Here is a 14,909-nt window from a genome sequence, read left to right on the forward strand (position 1 = left end):
CCCTCCGCTCTCGCGAGAGCAGCGGCACCGGCCGGGCTCTGCCGCCGGGCGGCGCGGCCATGGAGCCGGGCCTGGAGGAGTTGATGCCGCGGCTGCTGCCCGTGGGCGACTGTGACCTGGCCGAGGACTTCGACCCCACCGTGCCACCCAGGACGCCCCAGGAGTATCTGAAGCGCGTCCAGTGAGTGGCGAGGCGGACGGGCCGGGGCCGGGCCCGTCACCTCCCCGCGAGAGCGGTGCGGCAGCCGGTGCTGCGCGGGCCGGGCTTCGTGTCGGGGCGCGCCAGGGCGGCCGTGCGGTGCTGCCCTTCGCCGGCATAAATCGGCATTTTTTACATAGCTGCAGGAGGGGCAGGCACCGGTCTCTTCCCTCTCATGAACGGCGACAAAACTCGAGGAAACGACATGAAGTGGTGTCAGGGGAGGTTTAGGCTGATAACAGGAAAAGGTTCTTCACCCAGATGGTGGTTGAGCACTGGAACAGGCTCCCCAGGGTATCGGTCACAGAACCAGCTCTGACAGAGTTCGAAAAACATTTGGACAGCGCCCTCAGGCACAGGGTGTGATTTCTGGGCTGTCCTGCACGGAGTTGGTCTCAATGATCTCGATTGGTCTCTCCATGATTTTATGAGTATTTCAGAGACATCCGATATATATCGACCTGTTACAGGAAAGAATAAATGCGGCCCACTTGATTTTATTTTGTAGGATCGAAGCAGCTCGATGTCCTGCCGTGGTCGTGGCACAAATAGATCCCAGAAAATTGAAAAAGAAGCCAACAGTAAACATTTCAGTAAGTTTCAGAGCTTTTACATGTTTTGAGAGGGGGGGGGGGGAAAGGGTGAAAGATGTTACTATAATGATGTTTGTATCAATTTTGGGGAATCATTGGCATAACTAAATAGCACTGCTAGATTCTAAAAGCATCCACAAAATTAAGTGTCTGTGTTTGAAGAAACCCCTGCTCAACTGCTGGGTAACAGCAGTCTTTCTAACTGATTAAATTTGTAATCCCCATACTATTTGATACGCAGCAAACTATTTTACTGCCTGAGGAAAACAAATGTTGCATTAAATTTTACAATTATTTAATCATAAAACTTGCATAAATTTTAGAAAAAAATATATCCATACCTGACTTTGGGTTTAGGTCTGTATCTAGCATAAGGGTAGTAGGTGCAGCTAAACTTTACTAAAGTTAGCTGAAATTCTAGCACCACTTCTTTCCTTTCTGAGGAATATTTTTTTGCAACTTTTCCTTACTGTTGAATCAGATTTTTCTGTTGTTGCATTGTCCTGCCAGCTTTGTTTTTAATCTACTATCAAATAGTTCTCTTTTCTCGAATGACAATGATGTAATCTGAGATTTCACTACTAGATTTATTAAAGAACATTTCTAATACTGACATGACCTTGTAACTTCTGTTGCCATTCTTGATGTGGATAGACAGGGAACGCCGATCGGAAGATCTCGCGTTGTACGTGAAGATAGGGCCCCTCTTTCTCCAATGTTCTATTACCCATAATATGACGGTGCTTGCGTCATCATACCTCGGTTATATAAATACCTGCGCACCAGAAATAAATGCTCGTCACCGTCCACCACATTGGTGTTAGTGTGTGATTAGCCCGACAGGCCTGTAAGTTTAGCCGTCGTGTCACCCACGAACCGGGTCGCTACGCCTCATCCCGAGGTGACACATTCTCTTCATCTGTCTCATCTGTGTGTAGTGACATTCTTAAACACTTTAATAACTCTTTCATGCTAATCTTTAAAGAGGTTTTATCTACTTAACTATCAGACTTAATTTTCTAGATGTTTTTAGGGTCTTCTGTCTTCCTCAATTTACCATCTTGACAGGTAGAATGCTTAAGATTGATAGTATCTGTCCCAGATAAGGAAACAGCATCCTGCTTTTTATGAGCAGCAAGATTAAAGCAGAACAATTTTTGAAAGGAAGACCTTAAGTAATTCTTTGACAATGTACTTTGAACACTTAGTTTTCCTTCTTGTGTACATATGAGAAGAGTCAAACAAAAGATACTTTGTCTAAACCAAAATCTTACCTCAGCCTTGGATGTGGTCATGAAATTACCTTTCTTAGATGAAGATTTAAAGGATATTGTTTACCCGATAGTAAACACTTACCAATTCTCTTGTTCTTAAGGATTCTTCTTATAAAGCTCTCTTTACATTATAATTATTGCCAGTGTTTTCATAGATTTCTGGATGTCAGCCTGCTCCTGAGGGATACTCTCCAACACTCAAGTGGCAGCAGCAGCAAGTGGCAAATTTCTCAGCTGTTCGTCAGGTACAACGTCTGTGAGGGGTCTTGCACAGTCTAGATAGAACATGTCTGTGTTTTACAGTGGATAACTTTTTATCTAGTATTGAAATATTATGATTTTGTATCAGGATAGATGTTTCTAGATAGTGTTTTAAGTTATTGAAAGCTAATTGAGCATATACTGTGTGGCTTTTAAACATCTGATAAAAATCTTGAGAGTCATGTTTAAGAAATTCTTCAACTAAAGTATGTCAGTATTTAGATTAAATGATATGGCTTTGTTGAGGAAGGACAAGAACCTCTATGATGTTATGCAGTTATATTAAAACATAGTGCTGGCAGGAAATGTTCTGCAGGACTTGACATTAAATAAGAATCAAGTGGATTCTAACCCATCAGGAGATTCATAAAGTCCATTCATACAGTCCATTTAGGAACCTCTTTACAGAGGTGGCAACCCATTTTGAGCAGATATACTGATTTGGTAAAACATTTTTAAGGTTGTAGAATTAGCATAGACTTCAATCTTTCCTGATACATTTGCACCCTGCTCAAAATAACACAAGAACAGAAAATTAAGCAGTCTCAAAGGGTAAAGGTTCTTTAACTTTAAAGGTTAAAGTTAAGCTTTACTAAATTTTTAAGGTGAAGGAGGGTTGATTTTGATTAAAGAGGTGTTTTTATACAATGAGGATGGTGAAACACTGGCACAGGTTGCCCAGAGAGGAGTGGATACCCCATCCCTCAAAACACTAAAGGTCAGATTGGATGTGGCTCTCAGCCTGATCTAGCTGAAGATGTCCCTGCCCATGAAGAAGGGGTTGGACTAGATGGCCTGTGAAGGTCCCTTCCAATCCAAATCTTTCTATGATTCTACTGTTCTCTAAACACAGTTCAAACAGGGTGAAATGGAAAATATAGTAAAGATGTAGGTAGAGGTTATTTGTGACTCCAGTGCTGCAAAGAGCATGTTTACAGTGCATTGATGCTGCACTGTAGGAGTACCTCAAGTACTGAGGTGTGACCAGCTAGGAGCTGCTCTAGAACTGAGCTCTGCATGAGCTCATGTACCATGTTTTCTTCAGGGAGGAAAATGTAGTGAAGGAGAGGAGATCTGTACTACTGCATCTACATTGTAAACAGTAATTGAGGTAACCCTGTTTCTGCAAGGGGGTGACATTGCATCCTGTTTATTAGGCATAATCTAAGGGTTTAGCAGAACTAAGGAGAGTGACATCTAAAGGCTTATTCACTGTATAGGTATTTATTTTATGCTCAAATCAATTGTCTTCTCATCTGTGCCAAAATAAACACTGTGAAATATGAGACTATCCTAAAAAGTATTTAAAACCAAAAAAGAGCATCACACACACAGAATCACTAGGTTAAGAAGAGACCTTCAAGATCATTGAGTCCAACCCATGCCCTAACACCTCAACTAAACAATGGCACTGAGTGCCACATCCAGTCTTTTTTTAAACACATCCAGGGATGGAGATTCCACCACCTCCCCAGGCAGATAATTCCAATACGTTATCAACCTTTCTTCCTTTCTTTAAAACACTTTGTCCTAATATCCACTCCATCAGAATTCACCTGTTCAACCACTGCATCAGCTGCTGTTACTTAGAGCATTTTTAGTGGTCTTTTATACAGCTACAGTAACAACTGGAGTGGGAGACAGATTTCTTCCGCTACATAACATTTACAGCTCTCTACAAGGAACTGTTAAGTAGGCTGATTTGTCTTGCATAGGATTCCTGTCAGGTGGAAGAAATGTGCTAAGAAACCACACTTGCCTTCTTTCAAACAATACTGTAGACTTCTGATACAGATAGAGACCACTGTTGGAAACAGAGTATTTGCTTTATGTGTGCTTTTTTTTTAAATCAAAGTGGGTTTTTTCTAAAGATTCTAACAAGAAAAGTCTAGAAGACTATTAAAGCTTACTACCTCAGCTTAACCTTATGTAAGAGACTTCAAAATGCCTTCAGCTTTAACATTATTTCCAAAAACCCAGCATGAGCATTGTAATTACATTTATGCTAAGAGGAATGGGAAATATTTAGCCAGTTGTGCTGGCTATATATCAACTGATTTATAGAAAGTCATAAAATATACTTTTCATACATTTTAAGAATAATGAAGAGACCTTGTGGCTAGGATAAAATAACTTCAGTTTTAAACTGGGATTTGACTTCTTTTTAATTACTCAAGAGCCTGAACAAGCACAGGAATCACTGGCAGTCACAACATTTGGACAGCAATGTTACTATGGTGAGTAGAATTCATAACAGCACTCTGTGGTTTGCTTTCCCAGTTATTGAATCCACAGTTAATCTTGCTTTATAGTTGCATGCAACAATTTATGAGTATTATTGAGTCTTTTCTCCAGTGTCTTCAAGATAACAGTATTACACAGTTTTCATTTATTTTTATTTACTTCAGCCAAAGTCTGAGGATGAAGAAGGCTGGAAGAAGTTCTGCCTTGGTGAAAGAGTATACTCAGAAATAGATGCACTATCTGATAATGAAAATTTAGGAATTGATTACACAAAGGTGAGTATAGGACTTCTATTTAATTTTCAGCAACTATTTTCTAGACTAACTGCCAAAAACAGTCCTACTGTTTATTACCACTTTGTGCCAAACAGAAACTAGGCTCTGGTGAGCCCAGAAAGTCCCAGTGTCCATTCTTTTTATGCAGAAACTAAGTGAAAGAGAAAATAAGCCTATGTCTTCAATGGCTAATGTGTGTTTTTGAAGAGTTCATTCATCTCTTTTCAGCTAAAGTAATTTCTTTGTGCTCACTAAACAGAATGGAAGCTTTCTTCATAGTCTGCCTTAGTGTTTTGTTGCATAGTGATATGTGGTTACCCTCCTCATATGTTTGATGTTATTGATATATTGTAGGATACCCTACAAACATGTTCTTTACTGCATCATTTTGAAAATCAAGACCTGAACAAGTAACAGTAGAAGTAAGGTGCTCTGATACTTCATTGGACCTTCAACTTTCTTGAAGATACTTTCTTAATAAATTTCAAAGTTCAGAACAGACTTTTAAATCACTAAAATTATCTGAACATCAAATTAAAATCTTAATATGTTATAAATAAAACAAAAATGTTTGTGATAATGTTTGCATTTGCCAACTTTTTTTTCAGGTGGGCTTTCCCCCTTTGCTAAGTATTGTAAGCAGGATGAATCAGGTAGGCCTACCTTTTAGAATCATATAGTAACATTGCCTAAATCATTATTTCTCATGTTCTGCTGCAGAAGGCTTATTTATTTTTCTTTGCCCAGAGTAAGCAGTTGTTTATTACAAATTCTATTCATTGTACACTCAGAAAGAAAATAAATATTTGTTATCTCACATTCAGCTACAAATAACTTCACAAGCAAAGATTTTTCATGACTAGTTCTGAAAGTATGTTTTTGTTGTAGTTTCTCTGTAGCACATTTAATGTTTGAATTTTTGCTGAATACCCCAATTGGTGGTTTACAATGTTTTTAAACTTCTCATTTAAAGTGCAGTCCTTCAGTTTGCTTGTGAACTTCTATGTACATTGCAAGGCTAGAAAAATCACTACATTTCCTACTTGCCATCATTATACACAACCAACCAGTCAGTGTGATGCCTCTTTCCTAATCTGTAGGTACTTACTTTACCCTTACATGTAACTTCAACCTGGAATAAATACTGTGGAGTAGAAGTACTTTTTATATAATCCTTCAGGTAGAAGAGCAGCAAAACAAAACATTGCAGATACTTTATTGTCTCTTTCTGTTCCTCTTTTGAAGGCAACAGTAACCAGTGTCTTAGAATACCTGATAAGCTGGTTTGGAGAGAAAAAATTTACTCCAGAACTGGTAATTTTTAATTTATTCTGACTACTTGCACATTGATGCATTTAACAAAGAATAAATTGCTTGAAGTTTTCTATTAAATTACTTTCATTTTCTAGAGAGTTCTCTAAATGGTTGTATCATATTGTTACTTTCAAAACTTTCTTGTTTAGATACTAAAATGAGTATTCACAGTTGATTTTGGAAGGCTAAAATCATAAAACATAACAGATACAGACAGAAAAGGTACTGCCCAAACTCCCTCCCATTTGTATCACTCGCCCCACTAACTTAAGCCAGGAGGCTTGATGAGTTTCAAGGTTTAGGAGAGGAGAGAGATCACAGCAACTTTGGTTCTGTCACGGTGCTGCACACTATGTATCAACACCTCCAATTTAGTTTGGAGTCACATTACAGTGTGCTGGTGAAGACGCATCTAATCTTTCCACATGCAGCACAGAACAGAAAGCTTAGCTGCATCATCTGGTGACAAATCAAATCTACTAAGAACTCCTGATTGACAGGCTGCATTGGCATGGAGTTTGGCCACAACTAGACTGACCAGCTATGTAATGGCACCATATCTACAGAAGACCTTGGTGGTCTTCTCATCTCCTTCAGGATGACAAAGCAAGAGAGTAATGAAAAATTCTATAATTCTTAGCATAGTTTCACTATTTTTTTTCAGTCACTTAAAGACCTTTCATTTTCTGTCCTTTCCTGTAGAAGATTGTTTTCTTTTTAACCAGTATGTATGTTGCAGAGAATGTGCACATTGACTTTTAGGTTAGGTCCCAGAATGAAAGCCAGTAGACGCTGTGATTAAATTAAGAAGTTAGACTGGTACCAGAAATGTAAGTTTGTAAGAAAGTAGTAGAATTCAGGGATGCAAAAGTCAAAGGACATACTTTCACAGTGGTGCAAATCTTAAAGCAGATCTAACCACTAATTCCACAAAGATCTGAGTTCCTACATTCAGTCTTCAGGAATGTTTTTTCACAGATTGAGAAGTTAAAAATTAATAGCCAAGTAATAATGTTTAGATATTACTAAAATAATCCTTCCTTCAGACTATAATAGCATCAGCTGTAATAATTTATATCTTGACTAGCATTCAAAAAAATGCCAGGAAACCCAGGAGTAGTGCTCACAAGAACCTTTATCTAGAGACACAGAACTCTCTACCATGTACGGTCAAATGTGGTTTTCCAAATTCAGTTATGGTATATAGCAGTTGAATGCAGTTTTGTTTTGAGATCGACAGTTGAGTCCTGCTCTATATAACATGAATTGTTTGGATCTCCAAGGAAATGATCAGAATTAAAACTTTGTTATTTGAATCCTGACAGGGTAGATGGCTTTATGCACTGCTGGCATGCCTTGAAAAACCTTTGCTACCTGAAGCTCACTCCCTTATTCGACAGCTGGCAAGACGATGTTCAGAAGTCAGGGCACTGGAGGTAAGATTTAATATAACTGTGCAGAGGACTTGGTGAATTTAGCAGGTAAGGAGGATCGCTTTTCAGAAGTCTTAGTAATTTATTTTTCATGTCCTAAGTTTGCTTGAGAATGAAGGGAAGACTACAAATACACATAACATGGCATGTAACAGCTTCTCTATTTGACACAGGTAACAAAAGAATTGTTGTAATATTTATGGATAATTTTGTCTTTTCCAGGAGAGCAAGAATGAAGAACAAATATCAGCTCTGAACTTGATAATCTGCCTAGTTAGCAGGTAACGCAACTTAGACACCTAAAGCAGTAATGTACGTCCAGCATAAATGTGTGATTATTTGTACTGACCAAAATACTTTTAAAAGTGAAAGTCACTAAAAGTACCCTGGGCCAATGCAGCAACTATACTTAGCTAAAAGGATTTAAGATATATCTAAGAGTAAAGTAAGTTTATTCCTTTCTTCAGATAAGCCCCCTGAACCATGAAGCCATAATTATGATAGCAACACTAGAAGATGAGGTCAGACAACATGAAGAAGTAAGGAATATGTTGCATTGAAGGTTTCTTACCATATTCTGCTTCATTCCTAGGTACTTCAATCAACGTGACCTGGCTGACGAGCCTTCCTAGGGTGTTGTGGGAGCATGCAGTATTTTGTATTGCCACAGTACAAACAGCACTATCAGAGTTAACAGTGAGACACTGCACGGTTCAGACCCGAAGTATTACACAATCCCTTCACAACACCCTCACACTAAGGCATTTGGGACAACTGTGAATAAGTTCAGCTGAATTTTAGCTGAGATTGACATGTCTCCAATACCATTATCACCATCATCATAAAGTGGTAACTGAAGTGTTCAGCATCATCTCTCAAGCTCCTGTCTTTGTAAACTACATGCCTGGTTAGAAATTTCTACAATCTGAGTAATCTACGGACACTGCTATGTGAAGTCTGAGGTTATAATACAAATTATTATTCTTTTTCTAACAGACTTATTGAGGACTTTTTTAATAAAACTAAATAATTTTAAAGACTGTTCTTAAACACTGTGGGTTTTCTCATTCCGTATCATTTAACAGCAGCCTTACTATAGAAATCTACAGAGTTAAGGCTGACTGTGTTTTTTCAAGTTTTGGTGCCTGAGCTCTAGCACTGTTTAGCAGTTCAACTATAGTCAGCATGTTACTGAAACAATTGCTTCAGTAAAATGTAAACATTACTGTTTCTTGAGTAGTACATTACAAAAGTAAACCATAGCTAGCAATTAAAAACAATTACATTGAGTTTATGCACAACAAGGTGGAATAAATTTCCTTCTTTGGCCAGTATAGACGACCCTAGGCATAAATCATTCTGACACAAGGAACAGCTGCTAATTTTAGGGACAGGAGAAAATGCTAAACTATGTAAAAACAAGTTTTCTTCTACTGCTCCAAACAACATTCCTACAAATGTCTCTACCTAACATCTTTAATGATGTGTGAGCTGTTTGCTCACGTGCTAATGGGCTCCATCGAAGAAATACAAAAGCAATCACTGTCCCCCAGTTCAGAGTGAATGGGGAAGGGTAGCACTTAGGCATTCTAGTTTCTTACTCAAATTTAGTCTTGGTCAGGATTTCTCTCTGCTCTCAAACTCTGCCTCTGGTCTTCCAGGCTCTTTTGGCAACTGATATATTTTGCTGAATATGTGAAGTACACAGTTTTTTACCATATGGATATTATTACTTTGGTGTAGAATAAATTTCATACCAAGACACAAGCATAGTGTTATTTCCATGTGCATTTATTATATATTTTGGAATTGTGCTGCACACTGCTATAATTTACATGTTATATACAAGACTGAGCCAAGATACTGAATCCACATACAAAGGCTATTTAAAGTAGATACCCAGATTTGAATCTGCTCTACATCTTCTGTATCATCACCTGAAATTTACCTGCAGGAAAAGCAGAGTCAGATCACATTATTACCATTAGAATTATTTCTCCAAGTCATTATTTTCTTGTAATTTTTTTTAAAAATAAATACTATGGAACATTTCAATCTTACAGTTTAATTGTAAGCAGTTGATCCATTATTTAAATTTAGCATTTAAATTTTAATTCCACACTGAACAGCTTTTCTCTTTTTTTTCTGTAAGTTGACTACATCCCACAACACGGAAGTTTTGTGGGCTACATCTAAAATTTGTGCTGAGTCTGTGGAAAACTTTCAATTGAGCAGCTTATGTAGTTAAAATGGTCTTCACTTACTAACTTTCTTAATGACTCCTACAGAGAAAGATCTTCACTTGTGCAAATAACTTTCTGGACACACATCCTTACACATTTGATGCTTCTAAATATAAATACAACTTTTTAGTTTTGCTTTACACTCAACATCATGGAGGCTTATCCTCCATCAGTTTCTAAGTACTAAAGGATTTAGTGGCAAGCCATACCCTGAAGTTCACATGGACTCCTGTGGCCCAGCAGCTTCAAACAAATTCCACCTTGAAAAATGCTTGTAACATCAACACAGTCAGTCAGGAAAGTTACCAAGTGAGCAAATAAAATTGAATACTCCAAGTACTACTTACATGCAGGCATTGATGAAACTTCAGCAGTTACAATACTCTTTATTCCCAGGTTTGATAGGCCCCCTCTGATTAGTCCACAGGTGAATGCTAAATACTAAATACAAAGTTGCACTTCATAAGAGTGTCTGCAGCAAAGCTTGTTGAAAAAGCTTGAAACTAAGTACTCAAGACCACAACTTAATACTTGGACAACAGAAATCCATGGAAGTTTTGACAGACATTGTCAGGTCTCTAATAGATGAAAACTCCAATATTTGGTAGTGGAGCTCCTCACACAGATTATTCTCATTAGAGGCAGTATTTTGAGTCACTTTCCTTTAAACCTGTAGGAACTTAATATCCTTAAAACTATTATTCCCAAGATTTGGCAAAAATTAGCAACTGGTATTAAAGTCAACAAAAGAGAAACAGTCTAAGACAGCATTCTTGCACAGGCCATACCTTAGAATACAAAGGCCTGCAGATATTTAAAATGTGTGTTGCAAAAGAGAAGAAACATCTCACAAAAAAAAAAAAAAAAAAATCCCAAGGGCAGTAGCCATTGGAAGGACCAAGATCAAGAGTTAAGAAACCATAAAATAGAACTGAATGTCCCATTTCTTAATCCACCTGAACTAAAGTGCTCTATGATAGGCTCTGCAGAGGGACTGATTTTATCTGAACTATTACCGTAACTCAGAATCTGCACTCAAAACTATTTTTAATTGGTGGAAGATCTTTCTGAACATTCATATCATCTCAGAAGCTTATTTTATGTAACAAATAGCATCTTCCAAATGTGTTTTTGGAATTTTAAAAAATGTTTCTGAAAACACATGCCTTCTGAAAAGAAAGAATTTGTGTGACAGTAGCAAGCTTTCACCATGAAGTAACTCAAATATAACACCAGCAAGTTTCACAACAACTGTGACCATTTTTTGAACTACAAATCTACTGTTCTAAAACATATGCTTTCTCTAAAAGCATACAGGTTCTGAAGGTGTATCTTTAGTTACCCTTTAGAAAAGTTTGTTTTAATTTTAATGACAAAATTTAAAATTATTAATAGATCAAGGTAATTAAAACCAAACTGGTAGACCCACCCCCGCCAATTAAATCGAAGGATACCTTTGGTGCATGTTCTAAATACTGCTTTCCTGAAGACATTTGTGTCAAGAGACGAAATTTATTGTCTTGAAGGACATAAATACCCTGTTTAAAAAGAAAAAATTGAGGAGTTTAGTTAAATGTGCAGTAATGTAAAATCACATTTTCTGTGAATGGATTTGTAGATAAAATATACATGATCTCAGGCTGAAAAATAAAATTTTATATTAAGACTTATGTGACTTAAGTTTAAATTGCATTATTTACTTACAAGGACTATCGAAAGGAAATATACCTTTTTGTGAGTATACAACAAAACCCTTAGATAATAATGTGATCAGTTAACCCTAAAAAACGTGTATGTACATTTCTTCTTGGAAGAGTCCCTCCAGTGATCAGAAAAAATAGTTCCATAGTAGAAAGTCTTTGGTATTATATCAAATGCATACTAATTTTTATATTCAAATCTCGATCTTCATTGGGTTTTGCACATCTCTATTTTCTCAAATTCAGTGGGAATTATTTTTCTTTAACAGCAGCACAGGTAAAAGCACCCAGCAGATACTCGAAGTAAAAGTCTGGCATTTTCTACAATACGATTTTGTGCAACAATATGTGTCTTAATAAATTAAGTATAAACACAATATAGCTTTATCTACACCTGCCATTTTAATTTCCTTATTACTGACTGTGCTACTTTGGAATATTCGTAAGTCTTGAACTTAATTGTATATACATTATATACATAATTGTATATACAATTAAAACCTTAAGCTATATACTGCAACTTTTTTGAATTAAAACCCCAGATTTCTAAAGTAATAATTATCTGTTATTACTTGATAAACACGTCACTGAAAAATAAAACCTATTTTATTTGGCACAATCCCTGTACAAATTCTCTTCTAGAGAATTTTGTTCCTTGTACAAATTTGACACAACAGGGAAACAGTCATAAGAAAACCAAGTAATTCAACAGGAGAAAGATTTTTTTACTCTAGTAAAATGGCTCCTTAAGTTACTTTGATCTGGCTTTAAGAACTGTGGAGATAGGAAAGGCTATAGGCTGTTGATATAGGAAAACACATGGATACAGCACATCACCAACATGCAAATCTGAAATTTCTCCGCTGTTTCTTATACAAGTGTTTTCAATAGATGACAACTGTCTCAACTGCTGAAAACTCTTAACATTCTTCAAAGTAAAAGAATCACTTCACGGCAGCCATTCTATTTAAATAGATGTTGAGAGAGTAGCATCATTTTTTCACTATTTTTTAACTAACACTTATTAAGAGACAGATTAAAAAGTTCTTGTTTAAATGTTAATCAACTATAATCATTACTGTCCTTTCTGTAACGCGGCAACAGCACGTGTGAAATTCAAAACATTTAGTCTTTTCAAGTAGGGTGGCAATAAAGACATCATACAATTATTAAATTATATTCTAAAGCTACATGATAATATGAATATTGAAAAACACACTTTTTAGACAAAACGGATATGCAGCATTTTGGGTTTCTTATCTGGTAATTAATTCTAGACCAAGAAAAACAAAAAATGCACTAGCAACTCAAAACTCTCACCGACTTTCTAAGTTAAACCTTAATCTACAGTACCTGGTGATTAGTCCTTAGGTTATCTATTTGTTTTTTGAACACCGTTGTCCAAAAATCTTTGCAAATAAACTTCATAATATCTAATTCATCCTTGAACCTGGCAGTATCTTTTGTAAACCTAAGAGAAAAGTAAGAAATATATCAATAATGGTACACATAACCTCACCAATTAAGCAAAGAAATAATTTTTTTAAATGGTATAACATAATTTTTAAGGTTTCAATATTACAACATAATTTTTGCGGTTATTATAGAAATTAGTTTTCCAATCATCATACAGTATCATTCTAGCTGCACTGTGCATTCATCAAGTATTTAATTTATGAGCAGCAGTGGTATCTTGGTATCTGCAATATGACAGCAGAATAAACTGTTTTAATTCCATGATTATCAAACATAGTTGACATACAGAAAGGTGCAAAGTGCACTATCAGTTTTATCTTCAACGAGCTATCTAAATAGAAGATAAACAAAATGCTCACACCTATACTACTCCTTGGAAGGAGTCCTTCAACTTAGGCAAAAGAGCTTTAACATAGGAACAAGCATGTAAAACTTGTTCCTATTTTTCAGAAGGAACTTTTTCTCTTGCTTATTTCAGATTTTTCTCCCTTTATCCTCCTTGAGGTCTTTATCTGGCACTAAAGGACCATTTTATCCAACAAAACCATGACTTCAGAAACTCAAGATCTTGTCTCCACACGACCTCAGATCGAGGGCACTGGAGCTGCATCGCGGGTCCCCAAAGGGCCCGACCTGCGAAGTCGCAAGGACAGAGAGCACTTTACAAAAACGAAGTAAGAGTAACAACCAATCATAAAATTATGCTTAAGAAGCAAATCAGATAGAAGAATAAAGTCACAAAACATACCAAAAGCAGGAAACATGCAAAAGTCCGCACAAAGTAGAACTGAAGATAGTTTTAAGAATTAAAAGCAGCCATATACCCTGACTCGGTTTTCATGACGGGAAGCACTAGGAAAACAACACGCTCCAAAACTGTCCCGTGATACGCAAACACAGGTCCCGACAAGAATGAGATACAAAAAGAGGAGATGCCAGAACAATTGATGCAAAGAGGAACGCGCTCTCCATCCAGCCAAAGCACCACACTTTTCCCGGGCGGGTGAAAGCCCCAGGAAGGAGCAGCGGCTGCCAGGGCCCGGGGGGACTCACCTCTCGATGAGCCCCTGCCCGACGCGGAAGCCCATGCTCTCCAGCTTGGTGGTGCAGCGCCCGTTCTCCTGCAAGACACAAGGCGCCACGGCCGCAGCGTCAGCCCCGGCTGCTGCCGGCCGGCTCCGGGGCGGCCCCGGCCCCACTCACCCCTTCGCCCTGCTCGGCGGCGCGGTACAGCCCCGCCACCATCTCGCTGTGCAGCAGCAGGAACAGCGCCTCGTCCGCCATCGCCGGGGCCACCGCCCCTTCCGGGCGGGCCCGGACACCCGCGGGAGCGTCCGGCCGAGGCGCGGCGGCCCAGCAGTGCCGGCCGGGGAAGCGCTGCGAGAAGGGGCTCTCCCGTTAAGGCTCTGCAGAGTCCGCGGACTCGGGTGGCGCCAGCAACCCAGGGTCCCGAGTGAGGGTCGGAGCCGGGGAATCAAACGTGCCCCTCCTGCAGAGCTACCCCGCCCACCCTACTGCTGGAACCAGGTGGGGCGCGCCTATGTCACCGCCTTCAAGACAGCGCCCGTGCCTTCCCGTGCCCACCGCGGGGAGACACAGAGAGACGTGACGTTCATCAGCCGGGGAAGAACGTGGTTTAAAGCATCGCCGCCCCGGGCACCACGACTAGCGCGCAGTACGGAGGTTCCCTGCCACGCCGCTCCGGGCGGGATGGGAAGGCAGGAGCAGCCCCGGCACGCGCCGCCGTCAGGCCACCACCCCGCCAGCGTCAAGTAACGCTCCCGTCTATTGGCTCAGCGGGCGCAGCCGCCTCTGGTAGCGCAGCGGTGATTGGCCCTCGCGCGAGTCGCGAGCGTGCCGGCTCCTCGGCCCCATTGAGAGTGGGAGAGCAGGACGG

At 39.0% G+C, this 14,909-nt stretch overlaps 2 protein-coding genes across 7 annotated transcripts; one reads left to right on the forward strand and one right to left on the reverse strand.

Moving 5' to 3' along the window:
* The first annotated feature begins 12 nt into the window (after window positions 1-12).
* On the forward strand, window positions 13-9,360 carry GEMIN2 (gem nuclear organelle associated protein 2). Of its 3 annotated transcripts, XM_015630344.2 has the most exons (10): window positions 13-181; window positions 708-792; window positions 2,222-2,311; window positions 4,505-4,564; window positions 4,736-4,846; window positions 5,455-5,499; window positions 6,092-6,160; window positions 7,486-7,596; window positions 7,816-7,874; window positions 8,186-9,360. In XM_015630344.2, exons 1-10 carry the CDS (start codon window positions 60-62, stop codon window positions 8,223-8,225), a joined length of 792 nt encoding a protein of 263 aa, XP_015485830.1. In that variant the 5' UTR covers window positions 13-59; the 3' UTR covers window positions 8,226-9,360. The 3 variants fall into 3 exon arrangements, with proteins under 3 accessions (XP_015485830.1, XP_033371023.1, XP_033371024.1); XM_033515132.1 differs by lacking the exon at window positions 4,505-4,564 and having other exon boundaries at window positions 19-181; XM_033515133.1 differs by lacking the exon at window positions 6,092-6,160 and having other exon boundaries at window positions 20-181.
* A 3-nt stretch (window positions 9,361-9,363) lies between these two features.
* TRAPPC6B (trafficking protein particle complex 6B) lies at window positions 9,364-14,791 on the reverse strand. 4 transcript variants are annotated; one of them, XR_001522077.3, is made up of 8 exons: window positions 14,216-14,791; window positions 14,066-14,133; window positions 12,890-13,007; window positions 11,291-11,374; window positions 10,184-10,277; window positions 10,046-10,107; window positions 9,862-9,942; window positions 9,364-9,541 (listed from the first exon to the last, which is right to left on the reverse strand). XR_001522077.3 is itself a non-coding variant. In XM_015630346.3 (7 exons), exons 1-6 carry the CDS (start codon window positions 14,294-14,296, stop codon window positions 10,082-10,084), a joined length of 471 nt encoding a protein of 156 aa, XP_015485832.1. In that variant the 5' UTR covers window positions 14,297-14,791; the 3' UTR covers window positions 9,364-9,541; window positions 10,046-10,081. The 4 variants fall into 4 exon arrangements, 2 of the variants coding, with proteins under 2 accessions (XP_015485832.1, XP_015485831.1); XR_001522076.3 differs by having other exon boundaries at window positions 9,858-9,942; XM_015630346.3 differs by lacking the exon at window positions 9,862-9,942.
* Between the last annotated feature and the right edge of the window lie 118 nt (window positions 14,792-14,909).

The sequence above is a fragment of the Parus major genome, chromosome 5 (assembly GCF_001522545.3).
Source record: "Parus major isolate Abel chromosome 5, Parus_major1.1, whole genome shotgun sequence".
In the NCBI taxonomy this organism is placed as follows: Eukaryota; Metazoa; Chordata; class Aves; order Passeriformes; family Paridae; genus Parus; species Parus major.